At 37.6% G+C, this 27,102-nt stretch overlaps 1 protein-coding gene across 3 annotated transcripts; it reads left to right on the plus strand.

Annotated features, from left to right (window-relative positions):
* The first annotated feature begins 1,626 nt into the window (after positions 1 to 1,626).
* PTGR2 (prostaglandin reductase 2) lies at positions 1,627 to 27,080 on the plus strand. Of its 3 annotated transcripts, XM_057730299.1 has the most exons (11): positions 1,627 to 1,702; positions 6,595 to 6,679; positions 8,041 to 8,159; positions 17,702 to 17,893; positions 19,252 to 19,422; positions 20,209 to 20,418; positions 21,726 to 21,847; positions 22,678 to 22,765; positions 23,522 to 23,561; positions 24,361 to 24,387; positions 26,969 to 27,080. In XM_057730299.1, the coding sequence occupies exons 2-11, from the start codon at positions 6,643 to 6,645 to the stop codon at positions 27,004 to 27,006; spliced, it is 1,044 nt and encodes a 347-aa protein (XP_057586282.1). In that variant the 5' UTR covers positions 1,627 to 1,702; positions 6,595 to 6,642; the 3' UTR covers positions 27,007 to 27,080. The 3 variants fall into 3 exon arrangements, with proteins under 3 accessions (XP_057586282.1, XP_057586281.1, XP_057586283.1); XM_057730298.1 differs by lacking the exon at positions 26,969 to 27,080 and having other exon boundaries at positions 24,361 to 24,529; XM_057730300.1 differs by lacking the exons at positions 19,252 to 19,422; positions 26,969 to 27,080 and having other exon boundaries at positions 24,361 to 24,529.
* The last annotated feature ends 22 nt before the right edge of the window (positions 27,081 to 27,102 follow it).

A 27,102-nucleotide genomic window follows, 5' to 3' on the forward strand; every position in this document is an offset into this window, starting at 1 on the left:
TGATGTTTGTAAAGCATTATTGTAATTAATTATTTTGGTGCTCAGGTTATCCCAGCTTTGGCCAGTAGGATCCCCTTCAAGCTGGCTTTTGCATCCCTGTGACATACTTCATCATTTTTGGTTCAAAAGAAGATGTTCACTTGACTTCCCTGGTCATTCAGTGTTTAAGACTAAGCATTTCCACAGCAGGGGGCCCAGCTTTGATCCCTGGTCAGGGAACTAAGATTCCACATTCTGTGCAGCTCTGCCAAAAAAAAAAAAAAAAAAGATGTTCAGTCCTGTAATCTACCATTTCTCTCTCTCTCTCTTTTTTGGCCACTGTCACTTGACCAAAAACAATCATTATCTCACACAGTTTCTGAGGTTTAGGATTTGGGGAGAGGTTTAACTAGGTAGTTCTGGAAAGGTTTCTCTCCTCTCATGAGGACAAAATTAATACACTCATTTGTTGAATTTTTGGAAATGGGAACTCATTCTGGGGAGAAAAATCACACTTGTTACAAGGAATTCACAGACCCTATATCAAGAGTGTCAAAACTAGCTTAATATTTCAGGGTTTCTTTTCTACTTTGAAAGATTCTTTTAAGATCAAGTTCTAGACTATCTTTTTTTATGCTATTATTTTCAGTCTGTTATTTTCTTTTTCATTAGTTGGTTCAACTTATTATGATGAAACGTTATTGAAGATCTACCTGTACAAGATAGATAAAAGAGTTAAGTTCCTCCTCCTGCATGGAGTTTGCACAGTAGTATAATCCTACTAGTCCTTTACTGAAGCTTTTCCAAAGAAGTAAAAATTTCAGAGGTGAAGCTACCAGGAGCTCCAGCCTGTTTAATGATTCTTACCCCCTTGCTCACCACCCCAGTCATCTTTCAGCTACTGAATACTATAATTTATGCTGAGCTATTAGCTCTGACATGAATATAATATAAATAGCGATTATTTCAGCTGTCTAATTCAGAATGGTCTCCCTTAGGGTTTGAAATCCCTGGGCAATCCCAGCTATCCTTCCTCAATCCGGTTCAACACAAAAGGAGGCAATTAGCAATTATGAAATTGAGAAAGCAGCTCACACTGGGTAATCCATCTTTGAGGAAGCTGGGATTCTTTGTGAAAGAAAAGACAGCCCTGTTGTAAGGGAAGGGGTCCTGGGCCAGCAGTCTGGAGAGACTACATAATCCCAGCACTACCCCTAACCAGCTGAAAGGTAGATGGTCCAATCACAGCAGTTCTTCAAGCCTCGGTTTCCTCGTCTATAAAACGAAGGGTAGGCTTGTTAGGCCCCTAACATTGTAATTTTCCAATCTGAGGCTCAGGGAGAAATCCATAAAACAAAATTCCTTCAAGGGACTGCTAGAAGCGAACTCACTGGTCAAGGTTGAACGATTTGTTCTTTGGATCCAGGCAGTAGGGACAGTCATAGGCCACCAATCCCAGTTAATTTATTAATACACTTTGCCCAGACATGTGACTAGTCTTTAAATCTCTGCACCTCCCCAGCCTTTCCTGGAAGCAAGCTGACCCAGGTAGGTCTGTAGCCTATAAACTTCAAAAGCCCGCCCCTGGTGGGAGGGGGTAGGAGGGGAGCCGAGGTCTGTCTAGTCGTGCGCCTGCGTATTGCGGCCGGAGGGCGGAGGTCGCGCGGTGAGCCCTTCTTAAGCTCCGCAAACCGCGCGAGACTTCCTCCCTAGCTCCTTGGCGGTGAGTGAAACGCGAGGAGCCGCGGGCCGGGGCTGTTAGGGCTGGGGAACCTGAGGCTGGGTCTGGCCCTGTGGGTGAGGGAGGGTCAAGGAACCTGGGTGACTAGCCGGCTCCCTCCCGGAGCTGCCGGCGACGCTAGCATGATTGCCTGCATCACTGGGATAGGGAATGTTCAAGAAGCAGGGCTTTTTCTTTTCTTTTTACAGTTGTTGGTAGTAAGCAGCCTCGAGTTTGGACATAATTGTGTTTAAGGTGCCCTTGGGTTGTTCATTTAACACGTATTTAATGGGTTACCTACCGTGCGCCAGGCATAGGGGGTGAACATAAATCATTGAACTAGACAGGCACGCATCCCTGCTCTCTTGGGTGTTTGCGTTCTGGGAAGTCAGTTTGAAAATCTGGGCTGTAGACGCAGATTTTTAATTTACGTATAAGTGGTTGTAGGAGCCAGAGAAGAAGGTTGAAGCATCTGAAAAAGGGAAGAGCCGTGCAGGAATCCCCACATACTAGACTTGGGGAAAGGAAGAAAGAAGCCAGAAGTCTCAGAGGAACGGAGCGCGACCGTCCAGAAAAAGTGGAGGAAATCCCAGAGATTTACACGTTTTGTAATAAGGCCCGTGGGCGACAGTTGTTTGTGGCAGAATAAATGTGCAACCTCAGGGTAGAGAAGTTTTTTGTTTTTTTTAAAGGTGTTAGGAAACATGTTGTGGCAGTGGTGTGTGTTGTGTTTGCCTATGGGGTCTACGAGGGTGAGTCAGACATTATCCGCACTCGGGTTATATTACAACTTCTGTAAGTTCTACAGCCAGAGTGCGGATAGTGTTTGACTCACCCTCGTAGTATCGTCATTGCCAATTGTGTGACCATGGGCAAGTTATGCAACCTCTGTGCGTCGTTTTCCTCCTCCGTAAAATGGGGACAATGATGGTACGTACCATCCTCAGAGGGTTGTTGGGTGGAGCGGTTAAAGGGGACAATGGCTATTCAGTCTTTAGCCCAGTTCCTGGCACCTAGGAAAATTCAGGAAACGAGCTGAGAGAAGGAACTTTCCCAAGAGCCCGCGTGAATAGAAGCAGGACATGCACTCTGCTCTTCCTTGTTGGGTACCCTTTTATTAGGCTGCAAGGTAGACATTCAGATAACACACTCTTTTTGACTGGCACAAGAACTTTTCAGTTGATCATTGATCTCGTATTATTTTGGAATATTGTTTACCACCAGTTAGGAACCTGCTTAATACCATATCAGGCAAATGTGGTTTGCTTGATGTCAGTCAATAAGGACTTCAGGGTTCCCCCCCCCCCTCTTGGGATGAATTTTAACACCACCACCACACCTCCTTTCAGATCTAGAGCTTGTGTATCATATTTTAGATTTCAGTTTTGTGACTAAATTTCTTTATGCTTTAAATGTGGTGTTTGTTATGCTATGGAGGAATATTGCCTGATTATCCTACATTAGTTAATTGTATGTTTGATACTTGAAAACTTTCTAATTTAATACAGAGGAAGAAAACTTTAATAGTGTACTTTTCGTGCTGATAAGCAGTGTTTGGACAAATCTACAGTGCGCATAATTTTAAGAAATAAAGCATACATTGAAAGTAATTAGAGAAAAGGGTGGCAAATATAGAACTTCATTTGGAAAGACTGAAAATTTAGCCACCATGGTGCTGTTAATCACCACTTAAAGTCATTTATCTTTGGATCCAGTATCAATTTGGAAAACTTTGCGTTTTAACCCTTCATAATTTACACACAAGGTGATTCAAGAGAAGATTTTCTTTAAAAAAATATATTTAGCCCTGCAAGACATTGTGGACTTCTTGCTGTGATGAAATAGGATGCACACAACACCACATTTAAAGATTCTTGCCTAAAAAGCCCGAACCTGCATCTAATCAAACCTCTAGATTTAACTACCAGTCAAGGATAAGAGGGGAGATAGAATGAAGTAGATGACATTATGAGAAAAAAAAATAGGGACTTCCCTGGCAGTCCAGTGGTTCAGACTTCTGGCTTCCGCTACAGGGGGCATGGGTTGGATCCCTTGTCAGGAAACTAAGATCTGGCAAAAAAAAAAAAAAAAAAAGACACTATGAGGATGCAATCAGAGGTCATTCAACAGACAAAGGAGTGAAGAAACAAATGTTTTTTTCAGCAATCAGTGGTATGAAATAGAAAAGGAGAGACTCAAAATATCATATATGGACTTTGATTCTAACCAACCAACTATGAAAAGACAGGGAATTTGAATGTGCACAAGGTATTAGATAATGTTAAGGAATTACCTGGACTATTAATTCTGTTAGGTTAATGGCATAGTGTTTGTATTTAAAACAACCTGTTATTAGAGATGTATAACAGGGATTTTTAAATGAAATAGGATGATGTCTGGGATTTGTTTTAAGGGGAAGCTGGGGAAGGAAGTCTTTAGCTGGCAACATTATGTCTGAAAGGAGAGAGTGACTTTGAGAGCAACTAGCCATTAAGGTCACAACCAGTGAGGTTATAAATATATACATTATAAAAAGTAAGGAAGCAAATAGGATGAATATCCATGTTCTTCATTCTATTTTATGGAATGCCACCAACATCTGACATTTAGTTCTTAATTAGTAGCAGAATTCCTCTCCTCTAGGAAAGAGTACTTAGGAGGAGAGTTGAACATTATTATGGCTGTATATGTAAAAACCCTGTTTGGAGGCAATTGTAGGGCAGTAGTGGGAAGAGTGAGGACAAGTGAGATCTGGGATGTGGAGATTTATGTTTCAGTCCCAACTCCTCTGCTTAACTGCTGTGTGATCTTGGGTACAAACTGTACCTCAGTTTCCTTTGTAAAATAAAGTTACCTGTATACTTTGTTTTAAGAAATAAATAAAACTTTCTCTGTGTGAAAGTTCTCCATAAATTATCTTCATATAAATACTATGTTAAGCAAGATTTGAAAAACACCCCATGAAGATTATTTAACATTTTTCTGAGAAGTATACCTAAATCTGAGGTTTATATGGGTACTATAGAAACTCAGGTACTATGTGGGATACAGAGAAATATGAAGAAATTCAATAATCCTGCAAATTTAGAAACTAGATTAGTAGTAGAGTCATGGGTAAACGAAATTACCCAGTGGTACAAGGCAAGGATTAAGTATCAAATGGATTTACAGATGGTTATCAAATGTCTGAGTGTGCCGCTGTATAAATTTAGAAATGATACTAAGAGCTAAATATATTGAAACTGTTGATAAGCAACAAGGATATATATTGTACAGCATGGGGAATTATAGCCATTATCTTGTAATAACTTTTAATGGAGTATAAGCTGTAAAAATATTGAATCACTACACTGTACACCTGAAACTAATGTAATAATGTAAATCAACTATAATTTAATAAAAAATATATTGCAATTGTAAAAAAAAGTCATTGATATAATTGTTTTTCTTGGGCTCCTCAGTGTTATTAGGTACTAAAGATGATGAAATAAAATATCTAATGAGAGAAGACAAGCAGTAAATAAATAATTTTAAAAAGGATATTTGCTTAATAACAAAAATCAAACAACTAGACATATAGGATGGAAATTTTTTAAAGCTCTTTACTGGAATATAATTGCTTTACACTGTTGTGCCAGTTTTTGAGGCACACCAAAGTGAAACAGCTGTATTTATAGGATGGAAGTTTTTATGTAGTAGTTAAGCAAATGACTCTGGAACGTCAAACAGCTTGGGTTTGAAGCTCAACTCCACCACCTTAGGAAAGAATTTAAACCCTTTAAGACTCAGTTTCCTCATCTATAAATTGGGAATAATAGTGAAATATTTAATAGGAGTTAGATTAAATGAAATATATATTACATATTATTAAATACTAGATGAATGGATCTGTGTATATATATAAATATATTTCATAGCACAGCAGTCCCTGGCACAGAATAACACTAATGGTCTGTTCGTTCTCCTTTTTAGTGATGGATAAAGTAAACATGTCCAGGTCAGATAGTGCCAGTATTGGAACTTCATTTTGCTTCTTTCATTAGCTCAAATTGTAAGCCCAGAATAAATTGATCCTTTTTTCCTTACTTGGTCATTCTATGTTACATAATTTCCTAGAAGGTGAGGATTTTAAAATGCTTTTGATGTATCACTTTTATAGTCAGCAAAACTAAAAATGAATAAAAAGAATTTTTGAAAATTTGATTACATCTCAAACAGCTAGTGTTTTACTTTGCTACTAGATTAACTGGCTAGCTCTGGAGGAATATATCATATTGTTTTCTTTTAATGAAGCCACAATAGAAGTCTTAATCGTGATGGCATGAAGATGAATGTGCTTGAATTATGAGGCCAAAAACATCTTGTTCCTCTCATTCTTCAGTGAATTTGTTCCTATTAGCCAGATATTCTAATTAGATGTAGTCTTTCTTTATATATTTGCTTTAGGAGGCAAACTCTGACAGGAGACTATACCATTTTTGGATCCTAAATATGCTTTTTCCTCTCCTTGTTCAGAAACAGAAATGTACTTCTCTTTTTGTTTTGTTTTTAAAGAACTTTTTTTTTTTTGTGGCGCACAGGCTTAGTTGCTCCGTGGCATGTGGAATCTTCCCAGGGCAGGGCTCGAACCCGTGTCCCCTGCATTGGCAGGCGGATTCTTTTACCACTGCGCCACCTAGGAAGTCCTTTAAAGAACTTTTATTGAGATACAGTTGACATACAATAAACTGCATATATTTAAAGTGTACAATTTGGTATTTTTTTCCTAATTAGTAATGTATATATGGCAATCCCATTCTTCCAATTCATTCCGCCCCAACTTTTTTTGTTTTTTAACTTTTAATTTGTTGAATATTTCATAACTTTCTTGTGATTTAAAACTTTTCTGCTTATAGGAGTTATTTTATACAGAAGTCTTGTGAGATCACTGTGCAAACAAGGTGATGATTGTACAAAGAGTGGTATTGAATTCCCGACCTGGTATGTATTTGTCTGTGATGAATGAACAGCTGTGGTCTTTAATAATTATTAATGCAAATGGAGGAGCAAAAAAGTAATACGATGTCAGTGTGGTAAATTAAGGTAGGAAGATATTAACACTAATACAGATATTAGAAGAAACTCTTTAGAGAATCTGCAGGTAAAATTTCTCTCTGACTGAGTAACAGAAATAGTTGAATTTCTCTGGAGCAACTAATTTGTCTTTATTTTGAGATCCTGAATCATGTAACTGGTTTCGGTTTCCTCTTTGCTATGTCTGCTGAAAGTCAAATTTCTTGCCTAACATTGGCAACTGAGAGAATATGAACTTGAGTGCTGACCTCATGCTGCAGTTTAACTCATTTTTCATAACACTGCTTTCCCTTTTTTTTAATAACTCATTTTTTTCTTTATCTGTTTATATTGCATGTTTTTTGAAACCTGCCTTAAACCTTTTTTTTGAAAACAGGAGTAAATGATTAAATACAAATATCAAATTAAAAAAAAAGAAACTCTTTAAACAATATAATATTCATTTTAAAAAATAACTTATCAAGGCTATTTGTTGAAGAAATAAGGTATTTTAAAATTATTATAATATTTAGAAGGTTATATTACAAATATATCTGGCTTTTGCTTTTTCTTTATAATGTATATCATTGATTCCTAAGATGTGCTTTTCTGTTTTATGTGAAAAGCACTGACCTATGTTATCCTAGGTATCTAACTTGAATCACAGAAGCTTAAGTGTGAACGTAACCTGAGAGTTTTGGGCCCATGTTACCTTGGTTTTGGTGCTTACCTGGCGTGTGGCCTGGGGAAGACACCTACTTTTTCTCAGTTTTAGTAAAGTGAGCAATGAGATTAAAAAGTCTACATTCTGTTTTCACCTTAGAAATCTGATGATTCAATGAATAGGAAGTTTTAAATATATTCATTTAAATTTCTGTTTTCATCTTAAATGCGGAAGGATAGTTTACCTGTTTACTTTGGCTAATGTGGTGTTTGCTACCTTGTAAATTTTCATAGTTAAAATTAAAAAAAAGCTGGCTGTGTTTTTTTCACTTTTGAAATCCTTCTGTAATTTTATAACAGATGAGGTGATTTACTGGTAATCACCTTAAAAAAAAGAAATTTTTACATTGACAGCAATATGCCAAAGGAATTTCTTGGAGAGAACCAAGAGCAATTGAAACTATTTGAAGAATTTATGCTGAGTTACAGAAAAATTATATAACAATATAGATTTATTCATGTGTGTATTCAGGGAGTGCTCTGAATCTGAGTGACCTTTTAAAGAATAATAAATAATTATATAGGAAAGTGACTTTTTGATTTTATATTTTTGCCTGATATTTTAGGAAAAAATGGTAATCCAGTGGCAGAAAATTTCCGAGTAGAAGAAGTAAATTTACCAGATAATATCAATGAAGGACAAGTACAAGTCAGAACTCTTTATCTTTCTGTGGATCCTTACATGGTAAGAATCAGGATTTTGAGACTTAGTGAAAATAATTTTCATATTTGTTTCATGTTGCATCTGAATTTTATTGTGCAGTCCTCATGGTTAATAAATATTTGAGCACTATGTCTTGATAACTGTAAATTACAGATTACCTTTGTCTTATTCACTAGTGTTATTAAGGAATGTTATAGGAGGAGTGTTTTCACAATAGTAGTACATGTGGTTAGTCAGTTTCCTTCAAAAGTCCAGATCACTTCCTAGTAGTAAGTAAAGCTTGAGATAGTAAATTAAGATTGGAAATCCTCTCAGATTGATCGAGTTTACAAGGCCTGTAAAAGCTCTTTATTCTAGTTGATCTCTTTTGAATGGAACAGACTCTCTGATGCTACTTCTAGATAAAGGAGATTTATTGAAAAGAAGGTATATGTTGTCTAGGTCTGCAACTGAGAAGCCATCAGGCACATGGACTTAGGCTCTGTAAACAGAGATAGTTTTACTTCTTCCTTTCCTATGTGGGTGCTTTTTATTTCGTTTTCCTGCCTATTACCCTGACTAGAATCTCCAGTACAGTGTTATAAGTGGCAAGAGGAGAAATCCTTGCTTGATTCTGATCTGAAGGGGAAAGCATTCAGTCTTTCACCATTAAGCATGTTAGCTGTGGGATTTTTCTAGATGCCCTTTATCAAGGTTGAGGAGATTTCCTTCTATTCCTGGTTTGTTGATTGTTTTTATCATCAAGGGGTGTTGGATACTTTTATTGTGGTAACACACATGTAAACATAAAATATACTATTTTAACCATTTTTAAGTGTACATTTAAAGACATTCACAATGTTGTACAGCTGTTACCACTTTCCACTTCCAGAACTTTCTCATCATCTTAAATAGAAACTCTGTGCCCATTAAACGATAAAATCCTTATTAATCCCTCCCCCGAGAAGGGGATTTGGATTTTGTCATATGCCTTTTCTGCTTCTATTGAGATGTTTGCGTGGTTTTTGGCTTTTAATCCACTGGTATGGTTTATTACATTAATTGATTTTCAGATGTTAAACCAATCCTGCCTTCTTGGAATAAATCCCACTTGGTCCTGGTGTGTAATTCCTTTGATATGTTGCTAGACTTGGTTTGCTGCTATTGGTTGAGGATTTTTGCATCCATAACATCATAAGACCACATTCATTGTTTTCTTTTCTTATGTGTTGGCCTGGTTTTGGTAATACGGCCTCATAGAATGACTTGGAAAGTGTTCCCTCCTCTTCTATTTTTGGAAGAGTTTGTGAAGAATTGGTATTAATTCTTCTTTGAAAGATTGGTAGCATTCACCAATGAAGGCATCTGGCCTGGGCTTTTCTTTCTGGAAAGTTTTAAAATTACTAATTCAGTGTCTTTATTTGTTATAGGTCCGTTAAGATTTTCTGGGCCTTTCTTTCTTTCTTTCTTTCTTTCTTTCTTTCTTTCTTTCTTTCTTTCTTTCTTTCTTTCTTTCTTTCAGCTTTGTTAGGTCTTTGTTGCTGTGTGTGGGCTATCTCTAGTTGTGGCAAGTGGGGAGCTATTCTTTGTTGTGGTGCATGGGCTTCTCAGTGCGGTGGCTTCTCTTGTTGCGGAACAAGGGCTCTAGGTGCATGGGCTTCAGTAGTTGTGGCGAGTGGGCTCAGTAGTTATGGCTTGAGGGCTCTAGAGCGCAAGCTCTGTAGGCACACAGCCTTAGTTGCTCTGTGGCATGTGGGATCTTCCCTGACCAGGGCTCGAACACGTGTCCCCAGCATTGGCAGGTGGATTCTTAACCACTGTGCCACCTGGGAAGTCCCTCTGTGTCTTCTTGAGTCAGCTTCAGTAGTTTGTGTCTTTCTGAGAATTTGTCCATTTCATCTAAGTTGTGTAATTTATTGGCATATAGTTGTCCTTAGTATTCCCTTATATTCCTTCCTTATTTCTGAAAGGTAGGTAGTAGTAATGTCTTTTCTTTCATTTTCTGATTTTAGTAATTTAAGTCCTGTCTATTTTTTTTCTTGGTCAGTCTAGCTAAAGCTTTGTCACTTTTGTTAATATTTTGAAAGGACCAACTTTTGGTTTTGTAGGTTTTCTGTATTGTTTTCCTATTGCTTGTTTCATTAATTTCTGCTCTTCTTTGTACTAGTTTTGTGGTACAAAGTGAGTGCCTATGAGTCTTTATTAAAATAAAAAGAGTAAATCAGGGACTTCCCTGGTGGTGCAGTGGTTAAGAATCCACTTGCCAGGGCTTCCCTGGTGGCTCAGTGGTTAAGAATCTGCCTGCTGATGCAGGGGACACAGGTTCAATCCCTGGGCCGGGAAGATCCCACATACCGTGGAGCGACTAAGCCCATATGCCATAACTACTGAGCCTGTGCTCTAGAGCCTGAGAGCCACAACTACTGGGCCAACGTGCTGCAACTACTGAAGCCCATGTGCCTAGAGCCCGTGCTCCGCAACAAGAGAAGCCACTGCAATGAGAAACCTGCGCACTGCAACGAAGAGTAGCCCCCGCTCGCCACAACTAGAGAAAACCTGTGAGCAGCAACGAAGACCCAATGCAGCCAAAAATTTAAAATAAAATAAAATAAATCTTTTTAAAAAAAAGAATACACCTGCCAGTGCAGGGGACATGGGTTCGATCCCTGGTCCGGGAAGATCCCACATGCGACAGAGCAGCTAAGCCTGTGTGCCTCAACTACAGAGCCCATGTACTGCAGCTGCTCAAGTCTGTGTGCCTAGAGCCCATGCTCTGCAGCAAGAGAAGCCACAGCACTGAGAAGCCCATGCGCCACAATGAAGAGTAGCCCCTGCTCACCACAACTATAGAAAGACTGTGCGCAGCAACAAAGACCCAATGCAGCCAAAAATAAATTAAAAAAACAAAAGAAAGAAAGAAAATCAGTGTGGCTTATTCAGTAAACTGTGTTGGGTCAGTTGACTCTATACTTCAGGGAAAAAAGTACATCCTTAGGTCAACCCCTACATCAGAATAAATTCCAACATATAATAAAAAGTTAAAGAAAAAAAAGAAACCATAAAGAATTTTAGGAAAAATATGGCTGAACAATTGAATGATGTTGGAGAATGAAAGACTTTCTAAGAATGACAGCAAACCCAGATAATATGAAAGAGTATGATTGATAAATGACTATTTAAAAAAAAATACAGTATTTTGTAAAACACAATAAAACAGCATGTATAAAATCAAAAGATAAATGGCAAACTTACTAAAACGTGCAATAGAAACAACAAGAAAAAAGATAATGTCTGATATGCAGAACACTCCTATACATTAATCTGTGAAAAGTAGAAGTTGGGCACAGAACATAACTATTTCTGTGCATATGCTTGCTTCCTCTTTTTGGCTTCTAGAGTGCCCTTGTAGAAGATAAATAGAACTCTGGGTTATCTCTTCTCAGACTTCACTCACAATGGAGACCCAACTGGCAGTACAACTTTCTTCCAGGACAGTTGTGGCCTTGGGAAGGCTCCTCTTCTCTCGGGCCCACAACTGCAGTTCAGGCAGTCCATTCTTGATGATGACTGGTTCAGATTTTGTAAGCCTTTCACACTTCAGTGTATAAGGAACTAGCTCAGGGCGTCTAAGTATTACACATGCCCTAATGAACACAATGTAAAGAATATCACTTAAGCCCAGGATAATAAATACAAAGTAAATTAAGAGAACAAAATTTACCAAAATAAAGCTCAGGTTCCAGATTAGAAGTGTCTTAAAAATCAAACAAAGCAGACAAAAAGAATACAGTTGATCCTTGAACAACACAGATTTGGGCTGCAGGGGTCTACTCATGTGGGAATTTTTTTTCATTAAATACGTACCATAATACTATGTGATCTGAGGCTGGTTGAATCCAAGGATGCAGAACTACAGATAGAGAGGGCTATCTGTAAGTTATACACGGATTTACATGGATTTTTGACTTAGGGTGTCCATAACCTCTCGTGTTGTTCAAGAGTCAGCTAGTTGAAAAGCAAAAAAGGATGTGTTCTTCACAGAATTCTTTAAGTTGGAACAAACTTCCCACTCAGCATAATTCCCTCTGAGACTTTTGTGAGAAAAATTTATGACCCAAAGATTTTATTTATTTTTTCCTGCACCACATGACTTGTGGGATTTTAGTGCCCTGCCCAGGGATCAAACCTGGGCCCCCAGCAGTGGAAATGTGGAGTACTAACCACTGGACTGGCAGGGAATTCCCATGACGTAAAGATTTTAGGGGTGGAGAAATGATGAAACAATGAGGATTATGACATGAATTAATAATCTTTACTTCTAAACACCCCAACCTCAAAAGGACAAAAAACAAAACAGAACAAAAAAACAACCCTGTTTTTCTCCAGAGAAGTAAACAGCTCCTCCATCTACTCATTTCATGCTAGAAAGCACTGGATCTTCTTGAGAGCTTTGTCTTTTCATTCTCTCTATTCTGTCTTTCAATCATCAGGTCCTGTGGGTGCCACATCCTAAGTACTTCTCAATTCAGTACACTTCTCAATAAACTCTAAGGACATCTACCCAGTCTGAATCACCATTGTTTCTCTCCTAATGGGGTATCCTTGCATACACTCTTTACCCCCTTAAACCATCTTTCACACTGCAGCCAAAGTGATCTTTTTATAACAGCAACTAATCATGTCACCTTGCTTAAAATGGTTTAATGGCTTCCCATTAGTCTTGGGATAAAGGTTAACTCTCTGGACATGTCTAAGATAGTTTGGCTTCTGTTTGTCTGCCCAGCCTCACCATACCCTGCTTTACTTCTTACGCTTTTACCCTGGCCTCACTGGACTTCTTTCTTTTGTAGCACACCAATGCCCATTTTTGGTCAAGCCTTGTAATAACCATGTCTTTCATTTTCTGTATTTTACGATGCTTTGACATCTTAGGGGCCTTGTTAATCCTGGAGAGACTGCCCCTCCCAGGCTAGCTGATTTTTAGAGATAACAAACAATTTGTGTGGGACACACCTTTCATATGTAAACTAATCAACCTAAAGCCCCTATATCCAACCACCTCCTTCATCTAGCTCTCACATACCAGGCCAATATTTCCCCTGCTCCAAATCACCCCAGGACCAGGTACCAGACAACTAGGGAACATGTCTGTAAGCCAGAGCCCACTGAAATTATTCAATCTATCCAACCCTAAATTTACTCAAGCTTGCCTACCCTACCTTGCCCATTCCTTTTTCTGGGAACCACGATGAAGTGTGGGCCATGCTCTCCTCTCGTGCTTTTTGCCTCCAGACTAGCTCTGGTGCTTTCCTATGTGGCCCTGTGTGGTATGGTATCCCTTTCCTCTTGGGTATTGTAATAAACTCTTCCTTCAAGGCAGTTGTATCTGTGTCTGTCATGTTACCATACCTGATTAAAACAAAATCCTGGATACAGATTAAAACAAGCCTGCATATCTAAAAACTTCCTTTCCCTTTACCTGGCTAACCCCTGTTATTCCCTAGAAGCCAGCTTTAGAGCGATTTACTTTGGTAAATCACCCTAAACCCTCAGGCTAGTCCTCTCTGTTACATTTTCTCAAAACAGTACCTTGACTTTCAGCATATATCCCAGTTGTAATTATTAATATTTGTGTAGTTATTAGATATTTGTTTTCGTTAATAAAAATTTAGTAAGACAAAGGTCTTATCACTGTATTTCCAGTGACTAGCATAAGTGCTTATTAAATATTAATTAAAGGAAGGAAGAAAATTACTTTGGTTGCTTTCGCTAGACACTGTTCTTAAAAAGAAAAAAAAGGACATAAGCATCTTTAAAGGGGAAAAAGGGAATCTGTTGAACATTACATTATTGAAATTTTATATCATTCTATATTCACAAATAATTGTTTTTCACAACTAATTTTAATCACTGTGTATGTACTGTATTTTACATGGTTATATTTAATATGTATATACTATTTTGATTTCATGTTTGTGACTTTATATTCATACCTTCATATGAAAAACTAGTCCAAATATTATTATTATTTTGGCGGTTGTATGACATTTTATTGTGTTGACATCATTCACTTACCTATGGGGAATTACTCGTTCCTATTTTTCTATTAGCCTTAAGAATTAGGTACTTGGTGTGGCCAGTATCCAATGGCTGCTGCACTTGCTTTTCAGGAATATAAGGGAGGGGCATACAGGCAGAAGTGTAGTATATTCCCATAGAAGCTTCTGCCTGAGTTCCCTATGTGGTCTTTTCCCCTGGTGAACTGAACCAAACCATGTGGGGCCCCTTGATCAAGCAGCCTTCCATCTTTTCCTTCTCCTGGACCACACTGTAGGCTTGTACATCTTGGTCTTCATGAGAGAGGCAAGAGTAAGCCACAGAGAGGAAGAAAGCTTTGATTACCTCCCAGAGGAATCTTTAGCCTTAGTCCTATGGAAGGGTGTGGTGCTACTGTGACACTGTCTGTGGAATAAAGAGAACATCCACCTGAGGTTAGGGGGAATGATGTAGTGCTTGGTCTGAAGTTGTGATGAACAACTGTACACAAATTGTTTCATTTCTCTCTTGGGTTATTTCCATTGAGGAAGCAGTATTGCTTGGCTGAAGAAATGAGTAGTATTATGGTCTATATGTTACTAGTTTATTTTCTATTTTAAAAAATGGACAGTTTTATATTATCAGCAACATGTAAGTGTACCTAATTTGCTACAATCCATTGAAACCATTGACACAGTATCTTGTATTATTTTTGTTAGCATAATATATGTAATATTACATAAATTTTTAAAGTAATTATTTAAGAATTTTAACAGCTTTATTGAACTATAATCCATGCATCATACAGTTTACACATTTAAAGTGTACAATTCAAGATGGTGGACTAGGAGGACGTGCGCTCACTCCCTCTTGCAAGAGCACCAGAATTACAACTAAATGCTGAACAATCATGGACAGAAAGACACTAGAACTCACCAAAGAAGACACCCCACATCCAGGGACAAAGGAGAAGCCTCAGTGAGATGGTAGGAGGGGCACAATTAAATGCTGGATGGGTGACTCACAGACTGGAGAACAGTTACACTGAGGAAGTCCACCCACTAAAGTGAGGGATCTGAGCCCCACATCAGGCTTCCCAACCTGGGAGTCCAGCAATGGGAGGAGGAATCCCTAGAGAATCACACTTTGAAAACCAGCGAGATTTGATTGCAGGACCTCCACAGGACTGGGGGAAACAGATACTCCACTCTTGGAGGGCACACAAAAAAGTGTGCTCACCAGGACCCAGGGGGAAGGAGCAGTGACCCCATAGGAGACTGAACCTGACCTACCTGCTAGTGTTGGAGGGTTGCCTGCAGAGGTGGGGGGCAGCTGTGGCTCATCAAGGAGACAGGGGCACTAGCAGCAGGGGTTCTGGGAAGTGCTCATTGGCATGAACCCTCCCAGAGTCCACCATTAGCCCCACCAAAGAGCCTGTAAGCTCCAGTGCTAAGTAGCCTCAGGCCAAACAACCAACAAGGTATGAACACAGCCCCACCCATTAGCAGACAAGCAGATTGCAATTTTACTGAGCTCTGTCCACTAAATCGGATTAAAGTCTTACTGAGCTCTGCCCACCCAGCCCTACCCACCATCAGTCCCTCCCATCAGGAAGCATGCTTGAGCCTCCTAGATAGCTTCCTCCACAACAGGGCAGACAGCAGGGTCAAGCAGTATCAGCAGTATTTCATCTTGTGGAACTGAAAACCACAGCCACAGAAAGTTAGAGAAAATGAAAAAGCAGAGGACTTTGTACCAGATGAAGGTACAGGATTAAACCCCAGAAAAACAACTAAATGAAGAGGAGATAGGCACCCTTCCAGAAAAATAATTCAGAATAATGATGGTGAAGATGATCCAGGACTTTGAAAAAAGACTGGATGCAAAGATCGAAACATTTACCAAAGACCTAGAAGAATTAAAGAGCAAATAGAGATATGCAACACAATAGCTGAAATGAAAAATACACTAGAAGGAACCAACAACAGATTAACTGAGGCAGAAGGGTGAATAAGTGACCTGGAAGACAGAATGGTGATAATCACTGATGCGGAAAAGAATAAGGAAAAAAGGATGAAAAGAACTGAAGACAGCCTAAGAGACCTCTGGGACAATGTTATATGTGCCAACATTCACATTATAGGGGTCCCAGAAGGAGAAGAGAGAAAGGACCCAAGAAAATAGTGGAAGAGATTCTAGTTGAAAACTTCCCTAACATGGGAAAGGAAATAGCTACCCAAGTCCAGGAAGTGCAGAGAGTCCCAGGCAGGATAAACCCAAGGAGAAAACACACCAAGACATATAGTAGTCAAGCTGACAAAAATTAAAGACAGAGAAATGTTATTAAAAGCAACAAGGGAAAAACGACAAATAACATACAAGGGAACTCCCATAAGGTTAACAGCTGATCTCTCAGCAGAAACGCTGCAAGCCAGAAGGGAGTGGCATGATATATTTCAAGTGATGAAAGGGAAGAACCTACAACCAAGAATACTCTACCCAACAAGGATCTTATTCAGATTCAAGGGAGAAATCAAAAGCTTTACAGACAAGCAACAGCTAAGAGAATTCAGCACCACCAAACCAGCCCTATAATAAATGCTAAAGGAACTTATCTAAGTGGGAAACGTAAGAGAAGAAAAGGACCTACAAAAACAAAAACAAAACAATTAAGAAAATGGTAGTAGGAACATACATATCAATAATGACCTTGAATGTAAATGGACTAAATGCCCCAACCAAAAGACAGAGACTGGCTGAATAGATACAAAAACAAGACCCATATATATGCTGTCTACAAGAGACCCACTTCAGACCTAGGGACACATTCAGATGGAAAAAGATATTGCATGCAAATGGAAATCAAAAGAAAGCTGGAGTAGCAATAGTCACATCAGATAAAATAGACTTTAAAATAAAAAAATGTTACAAGAGACAAGAAAGGACATTACATAAAGATCAAGGGATCCATCCAAGAAGAGGAGATAACAATTATAAATATATATGCACCCAATATAGGAGCACCTCAATACCCAAGGCAAATACTAACAAGTATGAAAGAGGAAATGCAAGGCAGAAATAGAGACACAGTTGTAGAGAACAAACACATGGACACCAAGTGGGGAAAGCGGGGAGGGTTGGGGGGGGGGGGTTGAGTTGGGAGATTGGGATACCAAATTGTACACTCTAAATATATGCTGTTTATTGCCTGTTAACTGTATCTCAATAAAAGTTCTTTAAAAAAAAAGTGTACAATTCAGTGGATTTTAGTCTATTCACAAAGTTGTGGGACTATCACCACAATCTAATTTTAGAACATACTTAAATTCCTTTTCAATTTTGTTTCTTTACTTATTAGAGAGGGGATACTTTTTTTTTTCAGGGTAAAAAATAACTGAAAGGAAGAGAGAAATTAAGGTGCATTTTGTTTGGCTAACACTGTGCTTAACATTACTTATTATATACTTTCTTTTAGTCACTGGGTAAATTAGTAAACTGTTTCAGTATTGCCAGACAGAATTATCCTAATTGATGTTTTCTTTGTTTAGCGTTGTAAAATGAATGAAGACACTGGCAGTGACTATCTAACACCTTGGCAGCTGTCTCAGGTGGTTGATGGTGGAGGTATTGGGATTATAGAAGAAAGCAAACACACAAATTTTACTAAAGGCGATTTTGTGACTTCTTTCTATTGGCCCTGGCAAACCAAGGTTATTCTAGATGGAAATATTGTTGAAAAGGTGATGTATAATATAAAGTATCTGATTTTTTCCCCTTGTAATTCCTTCTTTGTGCATTTGGTGTTCAGTTCTGTTTGTTATCAGGGAAAAAATAAAAGCATATGTTTTCTTTTTAGATAGCTGTCAGAATGTGAAAAGCCTTTATTTCTCTTTCACTGTTGGCTCTAACTATATACGACAGTTCTTAGATTGCCAATGAATGATGTTGTTTTCCATATTTAATTTATTTCTCAAATTTTACATGTATAAAATAAAGCCTGAGCTATGAGCATACTAAGAACCAGAAGGCCCCTTGTAGTTGTATGCTTTAAAGTTTCCTGAGAAATTACCACCTGACTTAAGAAATTCATCTGGTTTGTGCCTGAAATTCCATCTTGTGTCAGAAATCCTGAATTCAGTTTCTACTGTTAGGCTGAATCATGTGAAATTACCAATATTTGTCTGTTTTGACCTACAAAAACTAGCAGCTTCATGTAACTCAACCTAATATTTGTCATCACGGAAGTTACCATATGTCTGTGAACCTCAGTTTCCTCATGTGTAAAATGAAAACAATAGCTGTCTCACAAGTGAATGTGAAAATTGAATTTAGCTATGATAAATGTGATTGAGGCTTTGTAAAAAGCTTTATAAAATTTTAGCATTTTTTATGATTACGAATTCTTATAATCAGTTAAAGGTGGCTGTTAAGATACAAATGATATGTGGGAGACATTGCACAATCATTTGTCAGCTTAATGGTACTAGTAAATATATTTAACTAGAAATTTCTTAGCAGGAAGTGAAAAAGAAACATTCAGCAGTTTCTAGTTTTCCCTGTCATTGCGCTATAGTGGGAAATTGAGCAGTTGGAGAGAACTGTTCTTCAAACTGTGTTGGATTGTTTACTAGTACACTTGAATTGCCGTTCCAAAATACCATAGACTGAAATTTATTATTACAGCAGAAATTCATTTTCTCACAGTTCTGAAGGCTAGAAGTCTGAAGTCAAGGTGCTGGAAAATCTGGTTTGTGGTGAAGCCTCTCTCTTCCTGGTTTGCAGATGGCCGCCTTCTCACTGTGTCCTCAAACAGCATCCAGCCTTTCCTCTGTGCACCTGCAGAAAAAGAGATCTCTGATGCCTCTTCCTCTTTTAAGGACATAAGTCCTATCAGATTCGAGCCCCACCCTTATGACCTCACTTAACCTCAGTTACTTCCTTAGAGGCCCTATCCCCAAATATAGTCACACTAAGAGGTCTTCAGTATATAAATTTGGGGGAGACACAATACAGTCCTTAACAAGTTATCTCTACTCTGTTGATTTAAAACAGAAATTCCTAGCATTATTTTTAAAAGGTATATATATATATTTTTTAGGTAGACCCACAACTTGTGGATGGACACCTTTCATACTTTCTTGGAGCTATAGGGATGCCTGGTTTGACCTCCTTGATTGGGATACAGGAAAAAGGTCATATAACTGCTGGATCTAATCAGACAATGGTTGTTAGTGGGGCTGCTGGTGCTTGTGGATCCTTGGCTGGGCAGGTAAACTTTTGGAGAATTATCTGATTTTCTGAAAAACTAGTCATAACTGAATCTCTGGATATATGTATAAATTTAAACTATAAAATTGAACAAATTCATAATATTATTTATACATTTTTGGTCGAAATGATATTGCATGTTTAGACTTCTTAACAATATGAAAAATGTTATAGATTTTTGTATTTTGTTCTCTTTTAAGCAAAAATGACATGGTAAATGTTGGAGCATTGCTGTAGTCAATACGAAGAAGAAAATAACAGAGTACCTGTCTGGAATTCCATGAATTAAAAAACAAACTTATTAAAAAAAAATCTTCTTCAACTAAGAAAGCACTTATTGGGTTCTAGAAATATAGTAAATATTATGATAGAACTTTACAAAGTACATTATTTTATGAATAATAGCCCTTATAGTGTGAAACCATTGAAACAAAACATTTTATCTTAGTAGTGATTTTAATTCCTAACAGACCTGAAAAATATTGAATTGCAAGATAGAGATGTTTTGGATCTGACCATTCCTTTTACGAGATCATCTTTAAATTGTGAGATTTTAACATTCAAACTAAGTCCAATTTTATTCAATCTTAATTTTTTAAAGAATGCCATTATATCTGTTTTCAGTTCTTTGGTTTCAAATTACTTTTAGCTAAAAGCCTTATAATCTAACCTAAATTGTGATGAACACTTTCATATACATACTTGTATTAACTTTCACACTTTCACATTTTTACATTTCAATTGTGACCATAGAAAGTTGTTTAATTTTCAAAAATTTCCACCCTAGATAGGCCATTTGATGGGCTGTTCCAGAGTTGTGGGAATTTGTGGAACACCTGAGAAGTGCCTCCTTTTGACCTCAGAACTGGGCTTTGATGCTGCAATTAACTATAAAGAGGGGAGTGTGGCAGAACAGCTTCGTGAATTATGCCCAGCTGGAGTGGATGTTTACTTTGACAATGTTGGTGGTGACATCAGTGATACAGTGATAAGTCAGGTGTTTGCTGATTTGTTTGTTATAAATTTTTAAAATTTTATTTATTTATTTATTTATTGGCTGCATTGGGTCTTCATTGCTGCACGCAGGCTTTCTCTCGTTGCAGAGAGCGGGGGCTACTCTTCATTGCAGTGCACAGGCTTCTCATTGCGCTGGCTTCTCTTGTTGCGGAGCACAGGCTCTAGGCGTGTGGGCTTCAGTAGTTGTGGCACTCGGGCTCAGTAGATGTGGCTCACGGGTTCTAGAGCACAGGCTCAGTAGTCGTGGTGCACGGGCTTAGTTGCTCCGCAGCACGTGGGATCATCCTGGACCAGGGCTCGAACCTGTGTCCCCTGCATTGGCAGGTGGATTCTTAACCACTGTGCCACCAGGGAAGTCCCATGTTTGTTATAAATTTGAATACTACATTTTATTTGATGTGATACCTTTTTACCTGATACTGAGAGAGAAAACTTTAAAAAATTGTAGGGTTTATGGTGAAAAACAACACGATGATCAGTACTGTAATTAAGTGATACAGAGAGCTTGCTGAAGCTACTTCCATTTGTTTGCAGATTTGCACTGAGTATCAATTTCAGTTCTTTGCTAGCAAGATTATATTTTCACCTGTAATTTATTTTTGTGAAAAATTACAGTTGTATTAGTCAAATGAAGTTCTCACCTCTAATCCACTTCTAACCATCAACCAACTCACAGCCATGGCTCTCTGACTTTGGGTAAGGAAAGGATTTTCATAGATTGCAGGTATTTACATATTTCAATTGACAGTGTTATAATTTATCAACATTAGCTGTTAACACTGCCTGTCCTTTACTATATGTAAAATTATTTTCAATTGAGGTTAAATTATTTAAATCCAAAGAAATACTCTATCAATAATAATAAAAGTAGCAACAATGACGGCAATAACTAATGAAATTCTTTTGCTGATTAGCGAACGCTTATCTACCTCTGTGTTCCTTTGGAGTAAACTTATTTTCTAGCCAATTAAAACTCTAATACATATAATGGTTAAGTCTTCAAAACAAAATCAGTTAATTGGCATTAAAAGATTAAATACTATAGGGAATTCCCTGGCAGTCCAGTGGTTAGGACTGCAAGCTTTCACTGCCCGGAGCGTGGGTTCATTCCCTGGTCAGGGAACTAACATCCCCCAAACCGCGCAGTGTGGCCATTTGAAAAAAAAAAAAAAAAAGGATTAAATACTATAGTCAAGGAGGCTTTCATTGAGGCAGCCATAAAATTAGTAAACATAGGGAAGGTGTATATCTTATCTTAGGGTATAATCATCAATTTTCCCTGAACAGATGAATCAGAACAGCTACATCATCCTATGTGGTCAAATTTCTCAGTACAACAAAGATGTGCCTTATCCTCCTCCGCTACCTCCTGCTGTAGAAGCAATCCAGAAAGAAAGAAACATCACAAGGTGTGTTCTACGCTCTCCCCTTATTACCACATTCAAGGGATTTAAAGATCATGGATGTATATGAAATATATTGTTCTTCATATATGTTTTTTTCTTATTAAATAAAACTTGAAAATGTACATTTTAAGATGGTTCAATATTTAGGTTTTGGTTAACTAGCTCCCTGGCAGAAAACATGAAAAATGCATCTATTCAATCAATCCTTTGCAAATCTTTTTTTGCCAGTGTTAGAAATTCAACTCATATTGGTTTAAGTGCAAAGGAAATTTATTAGCTTATGTATCTGAGAAGTTCAATATAGCACTGGCTTAGATTTGGGTGGATAAAAGGTTTGCATAGTGGTGTCCCGACTCAGTTTTTCTTCACCCCTGGGCTGTGCTTTCTTCTGGGTTGGCTTGGCTCCCTCAAAGGCTCTCCTCTTGTAGAAGCAAGAGGATGACTATTATCTTTACTCTTACATTTGACCAGGTTAGCAACCCAAGCAAAAAGAGAACAGCTCTCTTCTCGCAGTTTTATCAAGGCTCAAAGCTGATACTTATTGGCTCAGACTGGACTGGCTTTTGTCCTGTGAAGGTGGGGAAAGGACGTCACCCACAAAGTGAAATCACAGTGTTACTACCACATGGGATTGTAGATGCTGGGCCAAGAAAACAATAGAAGTCCACTGTACTTCCTTGTAACTACACCTAAAGCTATATCTGACCAGATTCTGTGCGATTAAGTCCTACTGTTTGAAAGATTAACAAATTTTAGAGTTCTGGAATGATTTGATTTGGGCTTTCTTACTCCCTCCCTAGTCTCTGATCACTCTCCTTTTCTTCCCCCTACAGAGAAAGATTTCTGGTATTAAATTACAAGGACAAATTTGAGTCTGGTATTCTCCAGCTGAGTCAGTGGTTTAAAGAAGGAAAGCTAAAGGTAGAACTTGCTCCTTTTCTTTATCGGTATTATTCTTCCTGCTACTTGATATACTTTTGTATTATTTGAATTTAATATTCGTTTCATAATAAACATTTCTCCAAAAGAAAAGTATACTGAATATTATAAATTAACTTTACCTCCTGGGTGAGTATAACACTCCTGATTGAGAAACCCTCTCATTATTCCCTTTATCTAAAATTTTATTAAACTTTACTTTTCTTAGACTGTATTACAAGATCAATAGGTTTTTGTTTTTTTCCAAATTGTAATATTCATTAACAAATATTTACGGACTGCTACTATGTGTTAGAAGTTGTGCTTTCTTGAAAATCTTATAAGTACCTTTCTGCCACATACATCTTTCCTGCCCTCCCTGGACATTCTGATAGATCTCTTGGTTGTGGTTGAAAATCAGGAGTTATTGATCTGGTGTCCAGAGACCCTGACCTAGGATGTTCCTGAAATGTGCAAATGATAGGCCAAGTTGTATGTGTGTGTGCTTATATACTTTGTTTTTTGAAAAGAGGGTGTATAGCATGTGATATTATGAACTGAAGATTAGACAATGGAAAAATAGGATTGTACTTTAAAAAATCAATTGATAGGAAACTTTTCTGGGCTACCTACACAAAATAAAGAATATCTCTTTTTAGAAAGTGCTAAATAGTATTGCTGCCTTTTGCAAAAATGAAAACTATTAAATAGAAACACTGAAGTCTAGAGATTATAAAATATACCTATTTTGATTTACAGATCAAAGAGACTGTGATAAATGGATTGGAAAACATGGGAGGTAAGATGAATATAGATTTATTTACTATACACATGAGTTCAGCACAAATACTCTCTTTTTTCTTTTAATTCTTCTCTGTTTTTCTCTTTTTAAATAATTTCTTTCCTGTAAAATCTTAACCAAACTTCTTGAAGTTCAACTTAGTGGTATTTAAGAGCTATAGTTTTCTCATTTCAAATTGTAAAATAAGTGTTTCTTTGGTTTTGTAAATAATTTATGAAAACAAAATGTAAGAATTGTGAAAGTCATTTAGCCTCTAGGTAACTATTTCAGATCGAATGGTTCTAAGCCATCATAAGATTATATATTTTGTTTTTTTTGCTAATATACACAGATTTCAACACTCATTTGTTTCAAATTAAGAGGATTAAATAAAACATAATTTTTCATTTTTGAGAAAAAAGTTTAATGTATTTGGAGACGTATATTTCACTTAGTAAAACTTTATGATTAGATTTCTAATATTTTTAACAGTTATTTAAAAATTGTTTTTTCTGAGATTTATCCTCATATTTGTTTGCCTCTAGTCTTCAGACTCTGTAACAGTGAGCCTGGATGTAGACACCAAGTAAACATTTCTAGTTTGGGTAAAAACACATTTTTAAGATGTTAATTGGGTTAGTTTGTCCTGCAGCTTTGCCAGTGTTTAACTTGAGGTTCTTTTCATGACAGTTTCCTTCTGTACTTAAAATCATTGAAGAAATTACTCAAATTAATTGTATCTGCCTGATCTACTGATAAACATGTATGATGGTGACATTTATGTTTTCAGATAACCTAAGTTTTTTTTTCTTTCCAGCTGCATTCCAGTCCATGATGACAGGAGGTAATATCGGAAAGCAGATAGTTTGCATTTCAGAAGAAACCTCTTCGTAATCTCTATAAACATCTTCATTAAGGAAATACATGGATTACTTTCCATTTTGCACAAAGATTTCAAGATATATTTTAAAAACTCCTTAAAAGCACAGATAGCTTTTGACTTAAATGTGATCATAGGTGATATTTTCTTAGTTGCACAATGTAATTCTTTTCTATATCTTTAATATCATATATGTACTCCTCAGCCAATATGATTATTTACAATAGATTGAAGTGAACATGACCTATTTTTCCTTCTTTTGCTGAAACTAATATCACATGAAGTTTATAAGTTTTATTTAAAATAGAGTGCTTGAGAAGGTGCTTAGTAAATACATATTAAACTGGAAATGCTTTACATTATTCTTGAACTGAAGCTTGGTGCAAGAATAGAATTGGGATGGTCTTTCCATATTGTACATGGACAAGGGACTTAATGGCAGGGTGTGTGTGTGTGTAGGGTTTTGGGGGAATTCAGAGTGTGGAACAGTTTATTGGGTAGGAGAGCAGAGGTTTTGTGTTGGGAGTAGTGTAAGTTAAATAACTGAGGTGGGTTAGGTTGATGGAGGGACTAGATTTACTACAGAAGATGATCTATATGTGTTTTGCCAAGTAGTTCACAGTATAGCCTAAAAACCCAAATATATATTGATAAAAGCCTATGTTTATTTTAGGTTAGCAGGCACATACTGTCAAATAGTTACAAAGATTTTGAGGGCAAACAGATAAGACACTTCGAGTTTTAAGTGATGAAATGATTTAAACAACAAATACAGCTTCAGAAAATGACAGAACTGACTGAGCAAACTAACGAATGGTCGTAAACATGAATGTTCAAGATCTATTAGTGTACTGCTAAATAAGAGCGTTTGGATGGCCAAGAGGCACATGAAAAACTGCTCAACATCACTAATTATTAAAGCAATGCAAATCAAAACTACAATGAGGTATCACCTCACACCGGTTAGAATGGGCATCATCAGAAAATTGACAAACAGTAAATGTTGGAGAGGGTGTGGAGAAAAGAGAACGCTCTTGCACTGTTGGTGGGAATGTAAATTGATACAGCCACTATGGAGAACAGTATGGAGGTTCCTTGCAAAACTAAAAATAGAGTTACCATATGACCCAGCAATCCCACTACTGGGCATATACCCAGAGGACACCATAATTCAAAAAGACATATGCACTCCAATGTTCATTGTAGCACTATTTACAATAGCCAGGACATGGGAGCAACCTAAATGTCCATCAACAGATGAATGGATAAAAAAGATGTGGTACATATATACAATGGAATATTACTCAGCTGTAAAAAGCAATGAAACTGGGACATTTGTAGAGACATGGATGGACCTAGAGACTCATGCAGAGTGAAGTGAGTCAGAAAGAGAAAAACAAATATCGTATATTAACACATATATGCGGAATATAGAAAAATGGTACACATCAAACGGTTTGCAAGGCAGAAATAGAGACACAGATGTAGAGAACAAACATATGGACACCAAGTGGGGAAAGTGGGGAGGGTTGGGGGGGAATGAATTGGGAGATTGGGACTGCCATATATACATTACTAATAAGAAAAAAAATACCAAATTGTACACTCTAAATATATGCAGTTTATTGTCTGTTAACTGTATCTCAAAAGTTCTAAAAAATCTCTAAGTATAAACGTAAAGAAAATGTTTGTCTTAGTTGTAATAACCCTTTAATACTGTAAAATTGAGGATATTTTCTGAGTGTTGTTTATAGTCCACTGTTTACAAACTGCAATGTACTTTTGTGTAGATTCGAACTGTGTTAGTAATCAGTCACTCCAGTTGACCTCAGTGGTCTTCACTTCTTTCTTGTTTTATATACTTTTCCATTTCATCTCCAGAGAGAGCTTCATCTTGTCTGTGTGTTGATAACTCCCAAATGTGTATCTTATTTCTGACCTCTTGAGCTAGGTAGGGACCTTTACCTCCAAGTAAATATCCCCGTAGGCACCTAGGATAAACTCGGCTTATCTAAAGAGGAATTTACTTCCCCTGAAACATGTTGCTTCCTCGTTTTCAAATCACCATCGTTTGTGTACTAATCTACTCCCCTGGTTTCTTCAACCTTGTCTCTATCCTTGGAAATGCCCTTCTTAGAAAGCGCCTTTAATTCCCACTGCCACTATCTTACTTGAGTCCTTCCCTCATCCTTTGGCACACAGCAAGTATTCAAAAATTAGTAATTTCAAAAAATCACTCAAACACATAAAGCCTTAACAAGTTGTGGCATCCAGTGTTCTGGCTCCCGTCTGGACATCCGAGAGCTCTTCACATCCTAATGTACTGACGGAACCCACACTTTAGGGACTTCACATTCCAAACAAAAGTTCTACAGTTCTACACCTGAGTCTCAATTCTTACTCCCACCCCCAACCCCGCCTGGTTCCCTTCTCAGGCGGTGAAGCTTCGAGGTCCTCTTCCCTAAGAACTTTGATACATGTTTAAGTAGTGATCTTTTCTTTCTCGCTTGCCTCCACTGCAACATGTACTGATCTCCACTGACAGGAAAAACTACCCCATCCTCTGCAGCAGGGAAGCAGTGACGTCACGGCTAGAATTGACTGACCCCGTTTTCGGGCTTAGCAGACCACGGAGCTACAAAGGCCGAGAGTGGGAGGCGGGAGACCGCAGTGCCTGCC

Source organism: Hippopotamus amphibius, chromosome 4 (genome assembly GCF_030028045.1).
Source record: "Hippopotamus amphibius kiboko isolate mHipAmp2 chromosome 4, mHipAmp2.hap2, whole genome shotgun sequence".
In the NCBI taxonomy this organism is placed as follows: Eukaryota; Metazoa; Chordata; class Mammalia; order Artiodactyla; family Hippopotamidae; genus Hippopotamus; species Hippopotamus amphibius.

What these genes read in the sequence shown, in the direction of transcription:
- PTGR2 (XM_057730298.1), top strand. Translation starts at nt 6,643, where the DNA reads ATGATTGTACAAAGAGTGGTATTGAATTCCCGACCTG. An exon ending in GGTATTGAATTCCCGACCTG is followed by an intron (nt 6,680 to 8,040) that starts GTATGTATTTGT and finishes CTGATATTTTAG; the next exon opens with GAAAAAATGGTAATCCAGTG. An exon ending in TGGATTGGAAAACATGGGAG is followed by an intron (nt 23,562 to 24,360) that starts GTAAGATGAATA and finishes TTTTCTTTCCAG; the next exon opens with CTGCATTCCAGTCCATGATG.